Below are 19,768 nucleotides of genomic sequence, written 5' to 3'. Positions count from 1 at the left end.
TAAGTAAAAGCTCTGGAACCAACTAATATAACATGGGTGAGACTGAGAGGAAAAGGTTTTTTTTTTCTCCATAGCATTTCTTCTGTGCCTGTCAGTGTAAAAAAATTAATGAATAAAAATTGAGGGAACTTTCATGGGAAATGATTTAACGCCCTGGTTTAACCACAATAATAATTAAAAATTGATAATACTTAGTAGATATTCTAAGTATATATTCAGTGCAAGGACAGAAGCTGGAAACTTTTTACTCATCTCCACCAGAGGGCAGCATTTCAGCTATTTTCATTTCTTTGTACCTTTTTCAATCTTTGCTTTTGTTTCTCTGTGAAATTTATAACGTGATGGCCGTTTGAATGAAAATCGTGGCAATTTTACAAGATTACTTTCAGTTCAATCTGGGCTATGCAGTAGCTACAAATATACTTTAATATGAAAACATATTGTTAAATGTGTTTTATAAACCATCACGTTAAATCACAAATAAGCAAATAGGTTTTAAGTACTGCTTTCACTGAATACTGTGTCCACTTACATGTCTAAGTCATTAACCTATAAGTGTCTTATATTGCTTTTTTCTTTAGACTCTCACTATTTAAATTAAAACAATAAAAGGTAAACTGAAAAGTAACCAGTTAGTTAAGGTACAAATAAAGTAGTAAACAAGTGGTTTTATGTTGTATGCAGTATCCAAATGACATAGTGCATCTCTCTGCCAATAACCCATCAATTTAAATTTTAAACAAACTAAAAACCCAATAAATCGGAAAGTACAAGGATTTTAACATAGAAAAATTAAACCAAATGCAACAGTCGTGTTACTGTTTTAGGTTTCCTTTAGAATTTGAACTCTGCGAAGTGGAGAGTTCGAGCTCAGGGCAGTACAGTGGCTCCGCACACCAGATGGAGACCGCGATGGCACAGGGGAAAGGTCCAACTTCTCACTGAAGATAGTATCGCACCTTATGTAAGCTTTTAGACACGGAAGATAAAACCAGTGCAGTTTGTGCTAATGATAGATGTTACAGACACTGGTCGTTTTCATCCTTATCGGTGTGTCACGTCACTACAACTGTAAATACAGAGCTGGCAGAACGTGAAGTAAGCAGCTCTGTAGCTGTAGCATCTACAGCTGGAACACAGTTATGTGTTCTCGGTGACTGAGGCTGAAGCTTGCTGTGTTTGTCCCATTTTCTTAAATGCAGTATATTTGAAATACTTCCAAATTTTTCACACACACTTAAAGAGGAAAGAACGGATTTGTTTTTTGAAGTCAAAGCTCAACGTAGCCGTGGCCTTGCTTCTAGTTGGGAAAATTATTGGGAAACCTGAGAGGGATTATACATCTTGCACAAATTTTCACTCAGGCTGTAGGAAAAAGTAAATTATAATTTAAATATTAGAAGCTGCTGTGATTTTTGTGTTTGTTTGTTTTAGGGTTTATGGCCATGACTCAAGAGTTAATTTGATTTTACCACATTTAACAAGAACATCTAAAGTGAGGAGATTTTTTTTATCCAAATGTGCAAAGGTTAACGTCACTTTAATGACATGATGTTCTACAAAAATCACTTTTCAACTCTATGCTGTGACTCGGGAACAGACGAAGTGCTTCGAAACTGCACCAAGACTGATTAGCAGAAGAATTTATGAGTTTTCACAAGCCACCAGCAACCACTTAAATATGTTTGGGTTTTTTTTCTAATTTATACTTTATAATATAATATTGTAGTTCATCAAATTTTTGTCTGGATGGCAGAGCGTCTTTATCTTTCCCACAGTTAGACTGTGAAACTTGTGACATCTATAATCCTGCTAAAAAAAATCACTGTTGTTTTTTTAAATATTATTGGCTTTTTTCCATTCTCACAATCTTATTTTGAACATGTTTGGTTGCTGACATTAGGTCAGAGTACAAAATCCAAGTATAAGAAAGTATTAGGAGTTTTTTCAACCTACATAACAAACACTTAACACTTAATTTCACTATACTAAATACATAGCTGCTGGATTCACCTGAGATAATGAATGAGTGGAATAAGACTATATTGCAATCCAGTAATTATTTGTAGAGATCAGCCCGGCTTTAGCACGATGTTACTGTAGTCATATGCAAAAGGTTTTTGGTTGAAGCGCAAATGTTGTGTTTAATGTGCTTTGTGAAGAATGTCCATACACATTGCATACGTTCTTTTCAAGGATTGAACACACTCAAAAGCCCTCGAAGATCTTCAAAGACCATCTTCTTTCATTCTGATCTAGAATCTGTGATCAGTATTTGAAAAACAAGCTGACAAGCAAAAGCCTACAAACATTTTGCTGGACTTTACTGCCTGGCATAAATATAAAATGAATCCACATCAATTAATCTGACTTCAGTTATATTTATAAAGTGCCAGTTCACAACAACACTTACACCTGGTAATATACGAGAGAGAAACCCAACGATTCCCTGTGAGCAAGCGCTTGGTGGTATTTTCGATATCAAACCTTTACACATCTCTCCCGGTGGAATCCCTTAATCTCATGTATGCACTCTTTATCTACAGCATTAGAAATGTTTCCCCGGAGTGAGAATGACTGACTCAATCCCAAACGGCTTCAAACTCTTCAACAACCTCGTGTCACTGCCGTCCCAGTGAATCATATCACCTCACCCACGTCTTGTACATACTTGCTCCAGCTTGCGTCATCAGATAAACAAAGAAATAAATAATAAAAAACATCCAGTCAGTCAATCTTTTCTCTGTACATTAGATTTATTTATTTTTATTATTTCTTCTGGCGCTTCTGGATGTGTTGTTGAAATCATTCAGCTATGCTCTTTTTTTCTTTTTTCCCACATATCGTTTAGTGTTCATCATTAGTGACCTTCTCCTGAAGGATAAAATTATAACACAGGGACTGAAAGACATCTCGAAACAGTTTTTGGACTCAGCTAGTCTGAAGATTTCATATTCGGAGTCTTCGTGCATTTTGACCAGACTAATCATGTGTATCAATGATTGCTAAAACATAAAGCTTATCTGAAACGTCTTATCTGAAAAGCTGCACGTTAATACCTGCCAAGCTGCTGGGCTCTCATCTTTCCCCTGCTGTGCGATGGTAAAGATGGCGGGGTTTCCACTGCATGGAGGGTGATTTTCTGCTTCAGCTCATTACACCTGAGAGAAAACTGACAGCAGGCACAAAGGAGAGAGCTCATTTGAGTGGGCATCGTCCAGTCACCATCATTAGTCTATAGATGCATATCATGTAACTGTGTCTGTGTGTGCATTTTTATACTATGACCTGACTTGTGGAAGGGGGCAAATAAATACTCTTAAATATGTCTTTTTCCATTTATGAATTTGTTATTATAATTTGTCATCTCGCTTGGCATTACTTGCTGTGGAATAACAGAGCAGCAAGAGACACAAACCCATCACCAGTGTGTTGCAGGAAAGTTAGAATTATTGAATTTATCATGGCAATGCATTCTGTATATGAAGTGGTATGGCTGGGTTCATGCAGATAATACACTATATGGATGAGGTAGGGTGTTAAATATGTATGTGGCTGTACTGTACATTAAAATGGATAATTAAATGGATAATTGTATTTCATGACATATGATAAAGCAGTACTTTTGGACAGGTGTAGTTGTATAATCATAGATCTAACAATATATGTTTATATATACATATATATATATATATATATATATATATATATATATATATATATATATATATATATATATATATATATATATATATATATATATATATATAACAAAGGACCATGTATTACATAGCCATATTTATTTATAGCATCTATGTACATTTTGTAAGGTGTGATCAAAGCAGATATAGAAGATGAGCTAAACAGAGGTAGGATATAATACGCATTAGCTTCCTCCTACTCCTTTTAAAAGGGGAAATGGTCAACATTTTTTTTTATCCATGGGAATATAATGGCTTTCACTGATTTTGTGTGCATTTGTTTCAATGCGGATTAGATTAGATTGATTGATTAATTAACATATTCATTGTCTCACAACCCTCATAAAATATCTATATATCAAGCACAGCTGGGCTATTTTCCCTGCAGATGTTTACTTGTGATGCTTGAAGTGGATTTTGCTGACACTTTTTCTTCTGCACTCTGAATGCATTTCCCCCTTAAACAGTATTTTTGCTTGATTGTACCACAATTGCTTAAGATGGCAAACATCCAATAAAAACAGCAGTACAGCACAATATAAGCTTTTTAAAATAAATAAATAAATAAATAAATAAATAAATAAATAAAAAGTCCAAGCGTTGTTCAGACTCCGTGGTCATGCTTATGTTGAAGGCTGAAATGCGCTGATCTCTTGTGTCCTTGCCTAAATGTTAATGTTCCCGTTTCAACTTGAGCTCTGTTGGAGTCTCTGAGGAGACTCAGAGCCTCCAACAGATGGTGCTAAACTCTCTCTCTCTCGCTCTCTCTCCGTCTCTGTCTCCCTCATCATCAAGAGTTGGGTGATAATTCGACAGTTATGTCATGAGGTGTACCCGCACCCCAATAAGCAGAGCTGTGATGTTCGCTGCTGCTGCAGACCTGTCCTCTCTGCGTCCCACAGTGTTTCCCACTCTACACGCTGACAGCCAAATGATTTCACTCAGCGTGTCCGTTTGAAGAGTTCATCGGGCGGTTGTCACATCGCTGGCAGCCTCTGTCTGTGCGTAGGCTGACACAAACTCACCTTCGAAATGCACCTGGATAGGTGAGAGGGGCGCGCGCGCGCGCACGGTCAAAATCACTTTTAAAGGAGCGCGTGTTTTATCTCCAGGAGTACACTCCTTTTTGGCAGATCACCCTCCGATGCAATTAATCCAGGAAGACGACTTCGCCAAGGGAGACTCAACGCCGACCACCGCAGCACTCCAGTCCGACGGCAGCGCCGGATCTCCGGCCAAAATGTGCAGTGAATGTTACGTGAATCAGTCATTTGTGAACGATGACGGGAGCGTGAACGACCACAAGCCACGGTAAGACAAGCAACAGCTCAGAGACTCCAATAAGTAGCCTCAACCGGCGAACTTCATCCATTATGTGATTGACGAGGGTGAAGTTAGATCCTGTATTCATATATATATATATATATATATATATATATATATATATATATATATATATATATATATATATATATATATATTATTTATTTATTTATTTTAAAGTATATTCACTTGCGGGTTAGTTTGGGATTTGATTCTAAAAAAAAAATATCAGGAAATTTGCCTGTTGAATAATGTGACTGATGTGACGTAAACGTGTTGCATTGTTTTTCTCATCCATACACAATCTGCTCATCCGTCATCACCTGTTTTGTGTCCAGCTGTTCACCAGTGTGCTGTCTCAGCTTTCAGTGTTGGCCTATAGATAACAGATTATCTGCAGCTCATATGAATCCATTACCAGGGCTGGTGATGCCTGGTTTGACCCGTGCACGCACATGCTTTCTTAAGAACATTTGGGATGATTTTTGGCCAAAACAAAAACCATCTTCTCTTAAAAAATGGATACTGAAGCCATACAGATATATCACATGCATCCATACGTGCTGAACTATTTAAATGTAATAACACATTTTTCATGTCTTCACTTATCTTATGAGAGCTGAATGGTGAACTTTACTCCTGGGTTGTATTTGCTTAGATGGATGAGTTAAACAAAATCACAGTATCAAAATCAAAACATCCCCTTCATCAATCATGCATTAAGTTTGACAAGGTTAATGGAGGACCAAAGCTGACAGACACAGTGATGGAGATTCTGTTTTGTGCAATTCTAAGAGCCTGAAAACGTTATTCGTCTTCACACCAAACCAGGTTCACTTGCATTAATAACTACCCTGCAATGAGTCATATTTTATCAAAGGATGCAATATTTTAATTATAAAGGTGATGTGCTGACCGGCGCTGATCATTTAACAAATATTAAAAGCAAGAGTGTAATCTCACAAAAGCATCCATCCATGCTGCGACAGCCACACAGTTAAAAATATTAAGGCATAAATAACGCCGCTCACTTCACTCTGGAGTTTCTAATTCATCTCATTTCTTCAAGCGACAGAATCAGATCATCTTCCCACATCATCTTCTCCAGCAGTAAAGGTAAAATCCCACTATGCTGTACTTAACCTTTGCATGTTACTCAGGCTTTCGGGCTGCACATTAGAGAGATGTGTCTCAGCATCTGCAGCCATTCAGAAAAACACAGCAGCTGAAGATTTTTTACTTTCTTTCCCACTGGTTGAGATCAACTTTAATCCAAGTTATGAATCTATAGTGATTCATAATCATCATTCATAATATGAATGATGTGTACTTGAAGCTGAGCCATATGTTGAACCTGGTGGTGGACAAAATACTCTTGGATATTTTGGAAAAGTGAAGTAATAGTACAACAATGTAAAAAATATACCACTACATGAACATGCCCTGAATTGAAAGAAGGCACTTTGATCCGTGTCTAAAAAGAAAGGGTATTTTTTTCCATTTCATGCAAGCATGTGTATACTCTGTTAATCTAAAGAAACAAACGCTTCTGTTAACAAAGTTAAATCCTATTAATAAAGTTGTGGAAAGTACTCAGGTCTGTCTTCTATGGTCTGTAAGCAGCACAGGAGCGACATAACCTTGAATGCATGCTAATTTCTGCTTTTAAGCCTGAATCATCACACAGCAGCAGCATTTTAGCCTGTCCCTGCTTCTGTCCCAGGATAGTGAAGAAGCCACAATGCATGGTGCTTCAGGTGAACATATGTTGGCTGGTTCTTCATTACACAAAGATTTTAGCCGCAAAGGTCATTGTTTGGGATTATCTTTACTAAAAATACAAAAATATAAACTTTACAGTACAATATAAAGTATTCATTAGGGGCATTATCCTTTTTGGTCTGATTTTCTGTAACTCCATACCCGGGCCCCGTCAACTGCACTTTTCCATCCCATGTTTACCTTCCTTGCCTCCTTTCCTTCTCCTTGTGCTTCTTGTTTCCTTTCAACATTGGCTCAACTGGCTTCCTTCACTTTTGCACAACTTTCTCTGCCTTCTGTTTCTTTACTTTTCTCCTGTCCCTCCCCCCAGCTCATCCCCAGCCCCACTCCAGACCAAAAACAGCAGCCGCAGTACTGGGGTTATCTTAGACATCTCTACTCTCAAGATGGAGCAGCTAGAGAGCGAGGTGGCTCCTCTGCCACCCCGTTTCCGCTTCAGAGACCTTCTTCTTGGGGACCAGAGCTTCCCGAATGATGACAGGTAGGCAGGAAGCTCTGCTTATAACACACAAACTTGGCTGAGACGTGGTGTTTGAGGTGGTCAGGAACCGAAAGAAGTAAGCTGAGAAGAAACTGTCAAACTTAAAATTTGTACAATTCTGACAGACGCATCAGCTCATAGACATATAACCTTTATAATGGGTGTTATAGGTAGCCTAATATTTCAGCTGTCTATACACCAGTTTAGCAATTTCTCAACATTGAATTTAGCTTCGTATTTCAGGTAATTGTCTCTTAAATTCAGCACTTTTGCTGTTTGCCTATTACTTTTAACAAATTATTTTGACTATTGACCCTTAGCTGAGCTACCTGTGTTAGCTGTTTATTGCTTTTTACTCATCTAAGTTGAGCTGTTGCAACATTTATTTGTAACTCTTAGGTTTTGGTCATATATAATTAGCTGTTTTGCTATTTGTAGTTTACTAATTTGAGTTATTTCAACATTTAGTTGTTACTTTAAGTATTATAAGTATTATAGCTAACATGCCGGCTTTTTATCCTTTCAATGCACCATTTCTTTACGTTTAGCAAACAGCTGTTTGCCCAATAAGATTGGCTATTGATCTCATTTTTGCTTTACTTTAGTGAATGATTAATGTTAGTTAGTTAACATTATTTGCTAACAAGCACTCTCTCAGCAAGCAAGTGTAACAGTTGAGTTAAACGGTGGATGTTTTTTTGTCAGAATCGGTTAGTTGTCCTACTTTGTTTTGTATCCCAAAGCAAGCAGCTGTAATCTTTAAACAAATGCTGCTTAATCCTCTCCTAATGTGGACTATTTGGGGGTAAATCTAATAATAAAGAAAAGAAGACCTTGGTTTCTTTCCGCACCATTTTGTGAAGATGAATCTACTATTACTAATAACTGTGGTAATAAATTGTCAGATTAATTGATGTTGGTCAGTAGCCTCTATAAAACGTTATGAAAGCATTAAGTGAAGTAGTGTAAAATGACGACATCTAAAAAAAGAGCACACATCCATTATTCCCCCTGTTTTATTTTAAGTGGCTGCTGTTGTTGTTAATTTTTGACTCCAACTGTTTGAATTTTATGTAAGTTATTAGTGTTTTATTTGCAACAGCCCCAAGACATATACAGGGTGAAAAAAACAAGTAAATTGAATTGAATTAAATCTCATCACAGCTCTGTTGGTCGTCCGCGCATGTTGCTTTCACTTATCAAGCGTGCTGATTGCCAGACCTTTTTTTTTTTTTATTCCTGACAAATACTGTTATTTGGAGTTTAATCCCACTTGATTCACCTCTTTGTAGTTGCTGAAAAGGCTTTGTTCATGGAGTGTTTACCAGTGTTTGCCCCCTCCAGACTTTAGCACGTAGGAGCGCAGTCTGAAGTGTTCTCTTTTTCCGGTCTAAGTGGCGTTTGTGTTTAAAAGGTGCCAGAAACGTAGCAGGATTTGCGGCGCTGTCCGTGGTGCTGAATAAGAGGGAGGTGCATGAGAAGCTGTGGAGCAGGTGTCTGTGTACGTATTTGAAGATTGAAGAAGTTTGACTTGAAACACATTTTTCTTTTCTGCGACAACATTGCGACCTACTTCACTGTCAGAATTGAAAATGAGATCTCTCCGTCGGTCTATCTGTCTTTCCTCATCTTCTGCCTTCAGCGCTCTACTCAGCTGCAGCATCTGTGTGTGATGCTTCTGTTTTTCTGAGATCTGCTTCACTGGTTTCCATCCTGAGAATAAAAAACATTCTACTCTAGGGAATTTAGAGACCTTCTTCATTAGTTTAAGCACAAACTCAAAGAATAAGAATTAGGCACTCTTTTTTCTCTTACAGCATAACGTTTTGAAGTGAATTGACGTTCATAATTTGGGTAAGTCAGCTAAAAAGCTAAAACGTCCTCGGGATGTTTATTCAGTGCATAATCGCATGTTCTCCAGATGGACCGCTGGAGAGGTATGATCAGATGTAATTTTAGAAGTGATAACAGCAGCAGCAAGCATTTCAGACTGTAGAGCTGTTTGTAATATTTGTCATATCTGTTTTGTTTGATGAGGAATAACAACAAGCTCTGCCAATGCTTTTAGTCAAAAATGACCTTTTCTCCAGCTGTCCTCACAGCTATCCTCGTTTTCTCTTCGAGAAAGCTCCAAACCTTTCCAGCTCCTATTTAAATGGTTTCCCGTCTTTTTTTCTGTTCTGTCCCTGCAAATGAGCGCATCTTCTGTCCTTAGGAGATAGTGTTGTTTATAGGGGACTGATGCTTCAGGTTAGCGTTCCAGTGGTCAAGTCAAGAGCTGTGTCTTGAAACCCCAAATGTCACCGGTCACATCTGTCCGGGGAATCATCCCTCACTCAAAGGTTCCTTTCTAAAGGAATCAACACTCAGTAGTGGCAACATAATTTGCCACAACTGAGTCCAATTTCAAAAATATGTCTCAGTTTGCTACATGATCAATGTGTAAAACAACAGAAAAGGTCCACTGCCCAGACTGTCTTGTGTTATATTAAAGCTTGTTTTGTCTGTAGTAGAAAATATCTAAAGTAGATATTAATTGTTTATCTATTATGTAACTTTTAAAGTAGTATAAATGGCTATGATAAAGTTATTTATTAATAGAAAAAGCTGTAAAACATGAAAATACTGTTAAACGTTCATGATCTATGCCCCCCTTTAGATTTTCCAAAGCCTTCCACTGAGCTGGATTGGAGTCTTTGCCAGACCAATTCTGGCCCCCGAGCCTTATGTTTGACTGCCCTGCCTTGACTATCCCCTACCTGATTTTTATCTAAACTTTGTGATCCTGAACACCATGATGTGTCTTGCAGGCAGAGGCTGTGATGTAAGGGTGTTCACGTGCAACTCAGAAGCCACACTGAGTGGCTGTACTGGTGTGGGCGAAAGGGGGTTCAAGAGGGATGGCCTTTCCTCCTATTTTCAAAAGCACTGACTGCTGGGGGCAAGGTCATCTATAAATTAGTACTTCAGACATCGCAAATTTAGAGGAGACAAAGAGGTGGGAGACTGAAGGGAGGGTGACTGCCAGATCAGTCCTCTTGATTTTCCTTTCATCTGCACTGCCTGTTCATTTTTCTTTTTGTAAAAGTGCATCATCTTTCTGTTTTTGTCTCAATCCACCACATCCTGCAGAGCAAAGCGAGCGTCATCACCAACTTGTGTTTAGCATGATCAGACAGAAGAACAGACGGTAAGGCGGCACATTCATTGAGACTGTACGAGCTCCGAGTCATGAAAACTTCCTTCCAACAGGCTGAGGGTAGTCTGCTGACATGCTGCTGATGCCAACAGCAAATTAAAACAAATCCGAGTTCATCTGACAATCTCTCTGATATGGCACAGTGAATGTTTACAGCTTTGTGCTGCTGGAGAGGACCATGCTGCAGCAGCAGCAGTTAGGGTTATTCCTGTCAAAGCAACGTTGCTGTGGCAACAGGCCCGCGCAAAGAAGGGAAAAAATAAAAAATAAAAACGAGCTGCGGGAATATATTTCTAAAAATACTCCAACAAGCATCTGAAAATAAAATATATTAAAAAAAAACCGCTTCGTCTATGGTTTCTTATTTTTATCTTCTTATCTTTATCGTGTCGTTTCATAAGTTAAAGCTAAAATCAGTTCATCCTCCGGCAGTGCTGCGCTGGTATTTTAGAGCTGCAGTGAGGCACGTTGGTCATCTGTAGGAATTCAAACTGGTTGCACGACGCAGCTACAGGTGTCCTGCACGATGGATCCGGAGATCCTCATCCCAACCTGGAGGTCGGACACGTTTGGTAGTGGTGACGCCGGGCAGAGGTAGGGCCACGCGGAGAGGAGAATTTACCCTCCGAAGTGCGCACGATGTCCAAATGTTAATGGAAGTGGATGCGCCGGTAAAGAGGCGGGAGAATAATGCTGTCCACGGCTTTTTTTCCCCCCTTCTCTTTGCTGTGAATTATTATTTTCAGGCGGGAAGAGTCGTAGTTATTACGTATTAGGAGTTATTAGGAGATAAGCAGGAGTTTGATAAGAAGTGGAAAAATAAACAAACAAAAAAAAAACCTTCCTATTTATTTATTTATAGGGGCCAGGATCAGAAAGTCATTTCTTCTTTACGCATCGACACTTCTGCTATTATAGAAAGTAAAACGGTATCTTAAGGTCGCTATTGTGGATTATTATGTTCTCAGTTACTCCTGTACTTCTTTTGTTCAAGTGTGAAAACCCCCACTCGCGAATTTGCAAGGTGACTATTTAAAGTAGTCGAAAACGGAAAGGTCTTCAGTCACGAAAACGCGCAAATGTTGACTGCTGAGACGCACATGAACTGAATCTTTGTACATTTTGTTTCAGTCGTACCAATAATTGATTTGTTTTAGCGGTAATTTAAAAGTCAGCTTAGTGTCACATAAATGAGAAGAAAAAACAAATTAACTGAAAGTTTGTAAGATTTTTGGGACTTTTTGCTTGAGGACTTTTTACATATATATTAATCCATATATTTTCTGTCAATTGATGAATGGGCCTTTTGGATTGGAAGCAACAGGTCTATGCTGTTATTGATGAACTCCTCGAGCTGCATTGATTTAATGAAAGCGAGGCAATGATCACACACACACACTCGCTGAGCCACAAGCAAGCGTTTAAAAAGATCTAATTGGTCACAGAAGTGTGCGTCTTGTTGCCTGAAACTCCGACGTGACACTGCAGTATGACTAATATCAGACCTCTTCAGTTCGTAATTGTGTGCTCAACAGGAGCTGATTAAGGGCCATTACTTGTACCCATTAGGCCTATGTATGCGTGGGAGGGTATAAGGACGCGATAGACAGACAGACAGACACAGACAGAGATCAATCTGTAGGACTCTCATATACGACAGCACAGCCTCTCATTTGAAGTGTTTCTGCCTCCAGAGCCCATTTCTGTCCCGCTGCTGGCCCCATGTTACAGATGTTTTTAGTTCTCATCGCAGAGCGGTTCTCTCAGTTTTTTTCACTGAAGGGTTTCCATCACTGTGATGTAGTTTTAGTGTCGTGAAGAACTGTAATAGCCATTTTAGTGCCGCATCCAACAACCCACACCGCCCTTTCCCTTCCACTGTGATCCTTTCAGCCACAAGCCAAAACTTGAGATTAATGGAGCATCAGTGAAGCGTTGCAGTTTTTCACCCTTTCTGAAATCCTGCTAATCTCTCTCATGCCTTCCTTTTCATACCTTCCCATGCCCATGCATCAGAAAATAGTACTGCAAAGACAGCACTGAAATTCTCTTTCATTCATAGCGATCAAAGGAGTTTTTGCACTTTCTCTCTTTTTGCCACACAGCAAGAAGCTTGTTTTTAAACCTCCTGGTTCACTGTTGTTTTCTTTACCTGTGTGGGTTTCCCCTGGTGTTCTGGTTTTCTCTTTCAGTCCAAAAACATGCTTGTTAAGTTAATTTGTGGTTTTAAATTGGATGGACATGTGGATGTGAGAGTGTGTGGTGGTTGCCTTTCTTTCTGTGTTAGCCCTGTAATAGTTTGTGCTGTCCTCGGTTCTTCCCATCTTTCAGCCCGTGTCAGCTCAGCTAAGATCCAGCCCCTTACAAGCGAGATTCTTTTTCCCAAGGAATCTCTCCTAATCCCAGCTAGTTTGGATTTAGCATAATTTGATGAGGTATACAGCGCTGTGCAAAAGTCTTGAGTCACTCTTCATTTCCTAATACTTTACTAGGAAAATGAGAAACAGATGCAGTGATTTATTGAGTTGTGCAAACATAGATGGAAATAAGGTAAATGAGATAAAACAGAGTTGGTAGAATTCTAACAAAAGTCAATATTTGGTTTGACCACCTTTAACTTCAGCACAGCCTCAACTCGCTTAGCCTAGCCTTCTTGTCATTTCTTTATGTAGTCTTCAGAAATAGTTCTCCAGGCTTCTTGGAGGACATTCAAAGCTCTTTTATGGATATTGGCCACCTTTTGTTCCCTTCTCTGTCAATATGATCCCACACTGCTTCAATAATGTTGAGGCCAGGATAGGACGAGGCCAATTCTCAGCAGATCCTGGTGTGTTTTAGTTTTCACTGTGTGGTATGATTTTACTGAACTGTGTTTGGGATTATCACCTCGCTGAAAAATGAAGCTATTGCCAAACAGCTTCCTTAAGAATGTCTTCTTGACAGCCATCCTTGTACTGAGACCATTTCTGATAAGGTTTCATTGGATAATTGGAAGATGGATAATTGGAAGGGCTAGATGCAACTCCCAGGTCTTTTGTCAGGTCTTTGCTGGATTTACCTTCCCTATTTCTTAATGACATGACTTTAAAATACTGTTCATCTGTTATAGGTACTTCATTAGACCTGCCACTTCTGATTTTATCCTCAGCTATCCTGGACTTGACTGTCCAGTTTCTTCAAACCTTGTTTCCTCTGCAACACGTTTCCTCAGATATATACCAAGTGTTTAGCTAAGAGCTCTCTGGGAATCACCTTGTTGCTTCTGGTATGTGTAGGCACAATGTGAATTAGTGAAAAAACAGCAAGAAAAACTTTGAAAGACCTTCAGAAAGTCTGGTGAACCTTTCCTCAAGACAACCTTAAAGAAGTTGTAAGTCTCCCTCCTTCAAAGAGAAATATAAGAAAATAGGAGTGACTCAGAACTTTTGCACAGTACTATATTGACTCAAGCATCTCACCAGCTGGCACGAGTAATAAGCCAAGCGATACAGTAGCAACAGCACAGGCAGTCAGTTGTTGGCAACAGGGTCTTACATTTGAAGTGTCTTCTTTTTGGGAGTTTTCATGTTCTCATTGTGCCCGTGTTGTTTTTCCTTGGGAGTCACGACAGTTTGAAAAAAATGTCACAGGCACTCAAACTAGATTGGACCTCCACATCAAAACCTGATGGATGGGCTGATGCTGTCACAGGGATGCAGGAGGATCAGTCTTTGACAGCTTTGAGAGTGCACAAACGCAGCTGTGTGGGGAGATGCAGTGATTTCTAATTTAGCATAAATATGAGCAGCAACAGGATTAGGATGAGAGATACTGAAAATGTTACTAAGGCATACCAGAATAAAAATGAATCTCCTCACACTCAAGATATTTTCTCAATAACCACAGTTAATTTGTAAAGGAGTCACTGATGAATATACATTTTCATCTTCATTAAATCATTCTTAATAGCAAATACAAACGGGTGTGCACAATGTCTCGCACAACATGTGTAATCCTTCTGTGGGATGGTGCAGAAACAAATCTAATATTCATTTATGCACAAGCGCGTCTTTTCTTTCCATTTCTGGATGTTGGATTTCTCATCATAAAACATGCTTTGGTCTGATATGGAAATCTAGCAATGCCACTGATAGATGTCACTGACACAGTGATATCTGCATAAACTGTTCCCATCTACTATATGACCTTTTTAATGATGATATCAGAGGAATAGAAAAAAAGGCTCTGTTCTCTTCTCTTTTCCTTTTAAAATATGAATGTTGTTGTCTTGCATACAAAAAATGTGCAAAAATATTTACCTTCGTCTCTTTTAACTTCACTCCTGGCTAAAATGATGCTCCACTCTAGCAGCTGCTCTTTGGTTTCTTCAGTTGAAACTGCGTGGCCTACAGGAGTCCTGTCATGTAATTGGAAACTAAATCAGACACAGATAATTACATAACTCTCCTCAGGCAGATAATTACAAAAACAGCATTATGAATATTCATGCTGTATTAAGGTCGTCGGTTTGAAAAACATCTTCGTATCTCTGTTAATGCTGCTGATTCTTGTGTGACTGTCTCTCTCCCTCTCTTACCTGTTAGGGTGCAGGTAGAGTTTTATGTGAACGAAAACACTTTCAAGGAGCGCCTGAAGCTTTTCTTCATCAAAAACCAAAGATCAAGTAAGTGGATGGTACCGGCCACCATCTCATGTTCTTACGATGAGTGCTGCTTAATTGAAAGGGCACATTAAAGGGCAACGCGACAAAAGCAAACCCAGACAGCTGTGCATAATAAGACCCAAATGTGTAAAGAAGGGGAAATAATGATTGAATATGTACATTTGCTGACTTCTAAAGAACAGTTTTAAATTTTCATGGTAGTTATATATTAATTTTAATATCAATTAAAAATCCAGAAAAGACTCATTATATGAAGAATTGTGAATTGATTTGTATGTCACTGAGTGAAATAAGTATTTGATCCTCTACAACCCAGCCAGAATTATTCTGATTCCTGCAGATTGGTAGTATGTGTCAATTGCAATCAATCAAAAAATCAGCCAAGCAATTAGAGATGGTCCTGATCTCAAGTCATTATGTGTATAAAGCACACCTGCCCACAGAATCTGTTTCATCCATTCCAACTGCTCCACCACCATGGGCAAGACCAAAGATCTGCCAAAGGACATCAGGGATGAGATTGTAGACCTGCACAAGGCTGGAATGGGCTACAGTTGTTGGTGTGATTATTCAGAAATGGAAGAAATATAAAATGACCATCAGTCGCCTTCAGTCTGGAGCTCCATGCAAGATCTTGCCTCATAGGATGATCACGAGAAAGGTGGTGGATCACCCAAAACCACATGGGTGGAGCTTGATAATGATCTTAAGGTAGTTGAGGCCACAGTCACCAAGAACTCCACTGGTAACATACTACTACACTGTAAGGAATTGATATAGATTGATATGTTGCTGCACCCTGCAGGGCGATCGTGGCTCAAGAGTTGGGAGTTCGCCTTGTAATCGGAAGGTTGCAGGTTCGAGCCCCGGCTTGGACAGTCTTGGTCGTTGTGTCCTTGGGCAAGACACTTCACCCGTTGCCTACTGGTGGTGGTCAGAGGGCCCGGTGGCGCCAGTGTCCGGCAGCCTCACCTCTGTCAGTGCGCCCCAGGGCAGCTGTGGCTACAATGTAGCTTGCCATCACCAGTGTGTGAATGGGTGGATGACTGGATATGTAAAGCGCTTTGGGGTCCTTAGGGACTAGTAAAAGCGCTATATAAATACAGGCCATGTCCCCTGCTCAATTGGGCACATGTACAGGCCCATCTTAAGCCGCGAGAGTTGAGACTCTGGTGTGGAATTTGTGGTTTTCAGGGTTTCTATCGTCAACTCGGTTTCCCTGGGTCTTTTCCGACGTTGTAGTTGTGTGTCTTATTTTGAATGAAATATTTAATAATAATATGATCCAAAGAACACAATCCCCACAGTCAAGCACAGAGGTGGAAACGTTGTGCTTTGGGGCTGTTTGGGGCAATCCGATGATGGACACCTTCATCGGATTAATGGGGCAATGGACTGGGCAGTGTACCATAAAATCTCTTCTCTCAGCCAGAACACTGAAGATGGGTCTTCCAGCATGACAGTGACTTAAAAGAAACCACAGAGCCAACAAAGGAGTGATTAAAGAAGAAGCAAATTAAGGTGATGGAGTGGCTTAGCAAGTCTCCAAATCTCAGTCCTGGAGAAAATCTGTGGATGGAGCTGAACCTTTGAGTTGCCAAGCAGCAACCACGAAACCTAAAGGATTTAGAGAGTTTCTGTAAAGAGGAGTGGGCTAAAATTCCCCCTGAGATGTGTGAAACATGGTGACCAGCTACAAGAAACATATTGCCGCTGTGCTTTCCAACAAAAGTTTCTCCCCCAAGTATTAAGTTAGACTTTGCTTAAGAATCACTGACATGAAAATCAATGATATAATTCATGTAATTTGTTTTTTCTGGATTTTTGGTTGATGTTTTGTCTCTCTCCAAAAAACTATAAAAATTATAAAAATATTTTAAAAATTAGAGACAAACTTACAAATTCAGCCCGGGATCAAATGATTATTTCCACCATTGTATGAGAACACCTGTGGAGAATCCCAGATGTTTTTTCCTTACCTGTCAGAGATTTACTCTGAAGAAATGACACTGTGTTAAATACAGTTTAAACTTAAACACAGGAAAGCCTATGTACACACTGTCACAATAAATCTTACTTACAAATAAGATTTATTTATACAAATCTTATTTTCTTTTGCCTTCAGGCCTCAGGATTCGTGTGTTCAACTTTTCCCTGAAGCTGCTCACCTGTCTGCTGTACATCATCAGAGTAATGACAGACAACCCCGCTCAGAGCGCAGGCGCCAGCCACAGCGCTGCACAGCAAAACGCTCCCAGTGGCAACAACAAATGGTTTGTTTAAAATAAAGGTTTTCAGGTCAAGTCGAGGATTTTTATCAAGCACATTCTAACGCAATGTTATCACAACACTCTCAAAAAATGAAAAAAACAATTATAATGTTAAGATTTGTTATTCATCCATTGCAGTTGATTAATTCTTTAAAGGAAAGCAACAAAAAAAGGTGAAAAAAGAAGCTAAACTGCAAATAAAATGCCGAGTACTGAGTACTGAATATAAGGTTACTGGTTAAGGTTGCTCTGCATATTATATGTAGGAGGACTGTTCCACAGGTCGGGATCATAATATCTATTTAGAAGCCCTGGAGTCTGCGTAATCACAGCAACAGCAGCCTCCTTTGGTGTCATTTAGATGACACAGCATGCTCATGTGCGATACTATATATAGGATACTGTATCTATTGTACGCATCATAAGACCTAAATGTCACATACTATGATTTACTCATGAAAGTGGTCCCTTTCTCATTTTTTAAAAACCAAATTATTATGAATTGAATAAATATTATGTGTAAAACTGCCAATTCTAGAGCTGCTACACGCAAACGAGTGCAGACCTCCCAGTTTGCATCTGTTCATCTAGAGTCGCCTCTCAGTGACTCTAGATAACTTTAGGCCAGTCAGTAGTGATCTGTAGAGGTAATGTCTCATTCCAGTGTCTGCCCCATCAACTTTTTGCTGTGCTTTATCTATCTGCTGTTGTGACCATGAATAACTGGTAATCAGAGTTTGATTCCACAGATAGTCACCTCAGAACAAGAAGCTCCTGGGCTTGACTCCACCAGCAGTGTGGGGCCTTTCTGTGTGGATTTTGCATGTTCCCTTTGTGCTTGCATGGTTTCTCCCAGAATTAGTTTGGCTTACTCCCACAGTCCAAACATCAGGCATTTCAGTTTAATACTAATTCCAGTGATTCTAAATTGGCTGTAGGTGTGAGTATAAAAGCGTTTTGTTATATGAGAAATATAACAAAGGTTCAACTTTGATGACTGAAGATATGTCTTATAGGACCAATAGATAAAGCAAAGATTTGCTTATAGGACAGAACAGGAAGCCTTTTCTCTTTTCCATACAGTTATCTATGAGGAGCTGGCCAGCTCCTTTGGGTGGTTAACTTGATTAATTGGCTTGTTGTGTGCTTTAATTTTTACACAAATCAAATGATCATTAATAAATAAATGTATGTTTCATATTTAAGTTTTTAAAATTTTTAAAAAGTGTGAAAAGATCTAGCATTCTATTTTAATTCAGTATGAAGATTTAGGAACTCATACTTTGCTTTAATAAACTGACGTGTCTACGATCTAGTTCAGCTGCAGAAATCCTCCCATGTTCATGTTTCACTTCCTGCTATTTTGCTGCCTTCCTCCCTTACCATCATCACTACTCCACAGTGTCGACTGTCAGTGGAACGGTTCAGTGCAGGACAGAGAAATTAACTGGTAAGCAGCAAAAGGTGTGATTTCTTTCAGCTCTTTGTTTGGTCTGATACCTCATTTCTTCCATTCACCTTATTAGTTATTCTGGCAGGCCATCAGTGTTTTCATTATCGGATTTTCCCTTTTTATCAACATTTATGTAAAGAGATCCCTGCCAGCTTGGTCTTCTGTTTATCTCACGTTGTCACTGATGGTATAGACACCAATCATGTACAATTTTTCTTTGATTTGGAGGGAATTTGTTGTTAAATGTAGTACAATTGTCACTGTTGTGTGCTCTCTCTGTCAGGGAGTTGATCTTCTGGGTGGATAGGAAGCTTCCTGTCTGGGCCATTCAAGTGAGTCACAAGAGAAGAAAGAGCACATAAAGCAAAACTTTCAATGACTTTCACTGAGTTGCATAAACTTGTGTGTGTGTTTGCCGGCCTCATTGGCACAGCTGGTACAGTTTGTACCTTGTGAGTGTCTGTGTGCGTGCATGTGTGTGTCATTGTGACAAATTGTCCTGGAAACATCTTCTGTAAGTGGAACTACCACAAAGCCATTTTGAGTTCTCGGGCAGGTCTTTATCTGTCTGTCTGTCTGTCTCTCTGTATATCTGTCTGTCTGTCTGTCTGTCTGTGGACAGATTTCAACAGCATAGCGTCACAACCGTGCAAGATTCAAGATACTTTACAGGTGTGTAGTTGAAAATGATGGCCGATTTTTAAAGACGGGGGTTCTCCGACCCATGTGTACTCACACGATCAGGTAACAGTGTAGCAGTGACTACATGGGTCGTGTGTCAGAACATCAACATATTGACAGGTGTTGCAACTGGAGTGATCCCATCTCTGCTTTCAATTGTGCTGTTGACCAAATATTTGACTGTCTAATGCAAACCATAAATGTCTGATCGTCAT

At 39.4% G+C, this 19,768-nt stretch overlaps 1 protein-coding gene across 1 annotated transcript in view; it reads left to right on the top strand.

Annotated features, from left to right (window-relative positions):
- Window positions 1–4,845: 4,845 nt before the first annotated feature.
- kcnt1a (potassium sodium-activated channel subfamily T member 1a) overlaps window positions 4,846–19,768 on the top strand; it is a 39,677-nt gene continuing 24,754 nt past the window's right edge. Inside the window, exons 1-6 of the mRNA XM_085411337.1 lie at window positions 4,846–5,012; window positions 7,117–7,287; window positions 15,070–15,149; window positions 17,275–17,422; window positions 18,822–18,869; window positions 19,156–19,204. Of these exons, the coding sequence (XP_085267463.1) occupies window positions 4,846–5,012; window positions 7,117–7,287; window positions 15,070–15,149; window positions 17,275–17,422; window positions 18,822–18,869; window positions 19,156–19,204 (663 nt within the window). The remainder of the gene's footprint in view (window positions 5,013–7,116; window positions 7,288–15,069; window positions 15,150–17,274; window positions 17,423–18,821; window positions 18,870–19,155; window positions 19,205–19,768) is intronic.

Source organism: Rhamphochromis longiceps, linkage group LG7, assembly GCF_057381845.1.
Source record: "Rhamphochromis longiceps isolate RC_006_pf linkage group LG7, R_longiceps_female_GT1.1, whole genome shotgun sequence".
NCBI classification, from domain to species: domain Eukaryota; kingdom Metazoa; phylum Chordata; class Actinopteri; order Cichliformes; family Cichlidae; genus Rhamphochromis; species Rhamphochromis longiceps.
Note: the sequence above shows the minus strand (reverse complement) of the source record. Positions and strands in the feature narration are given on the sequence as shown.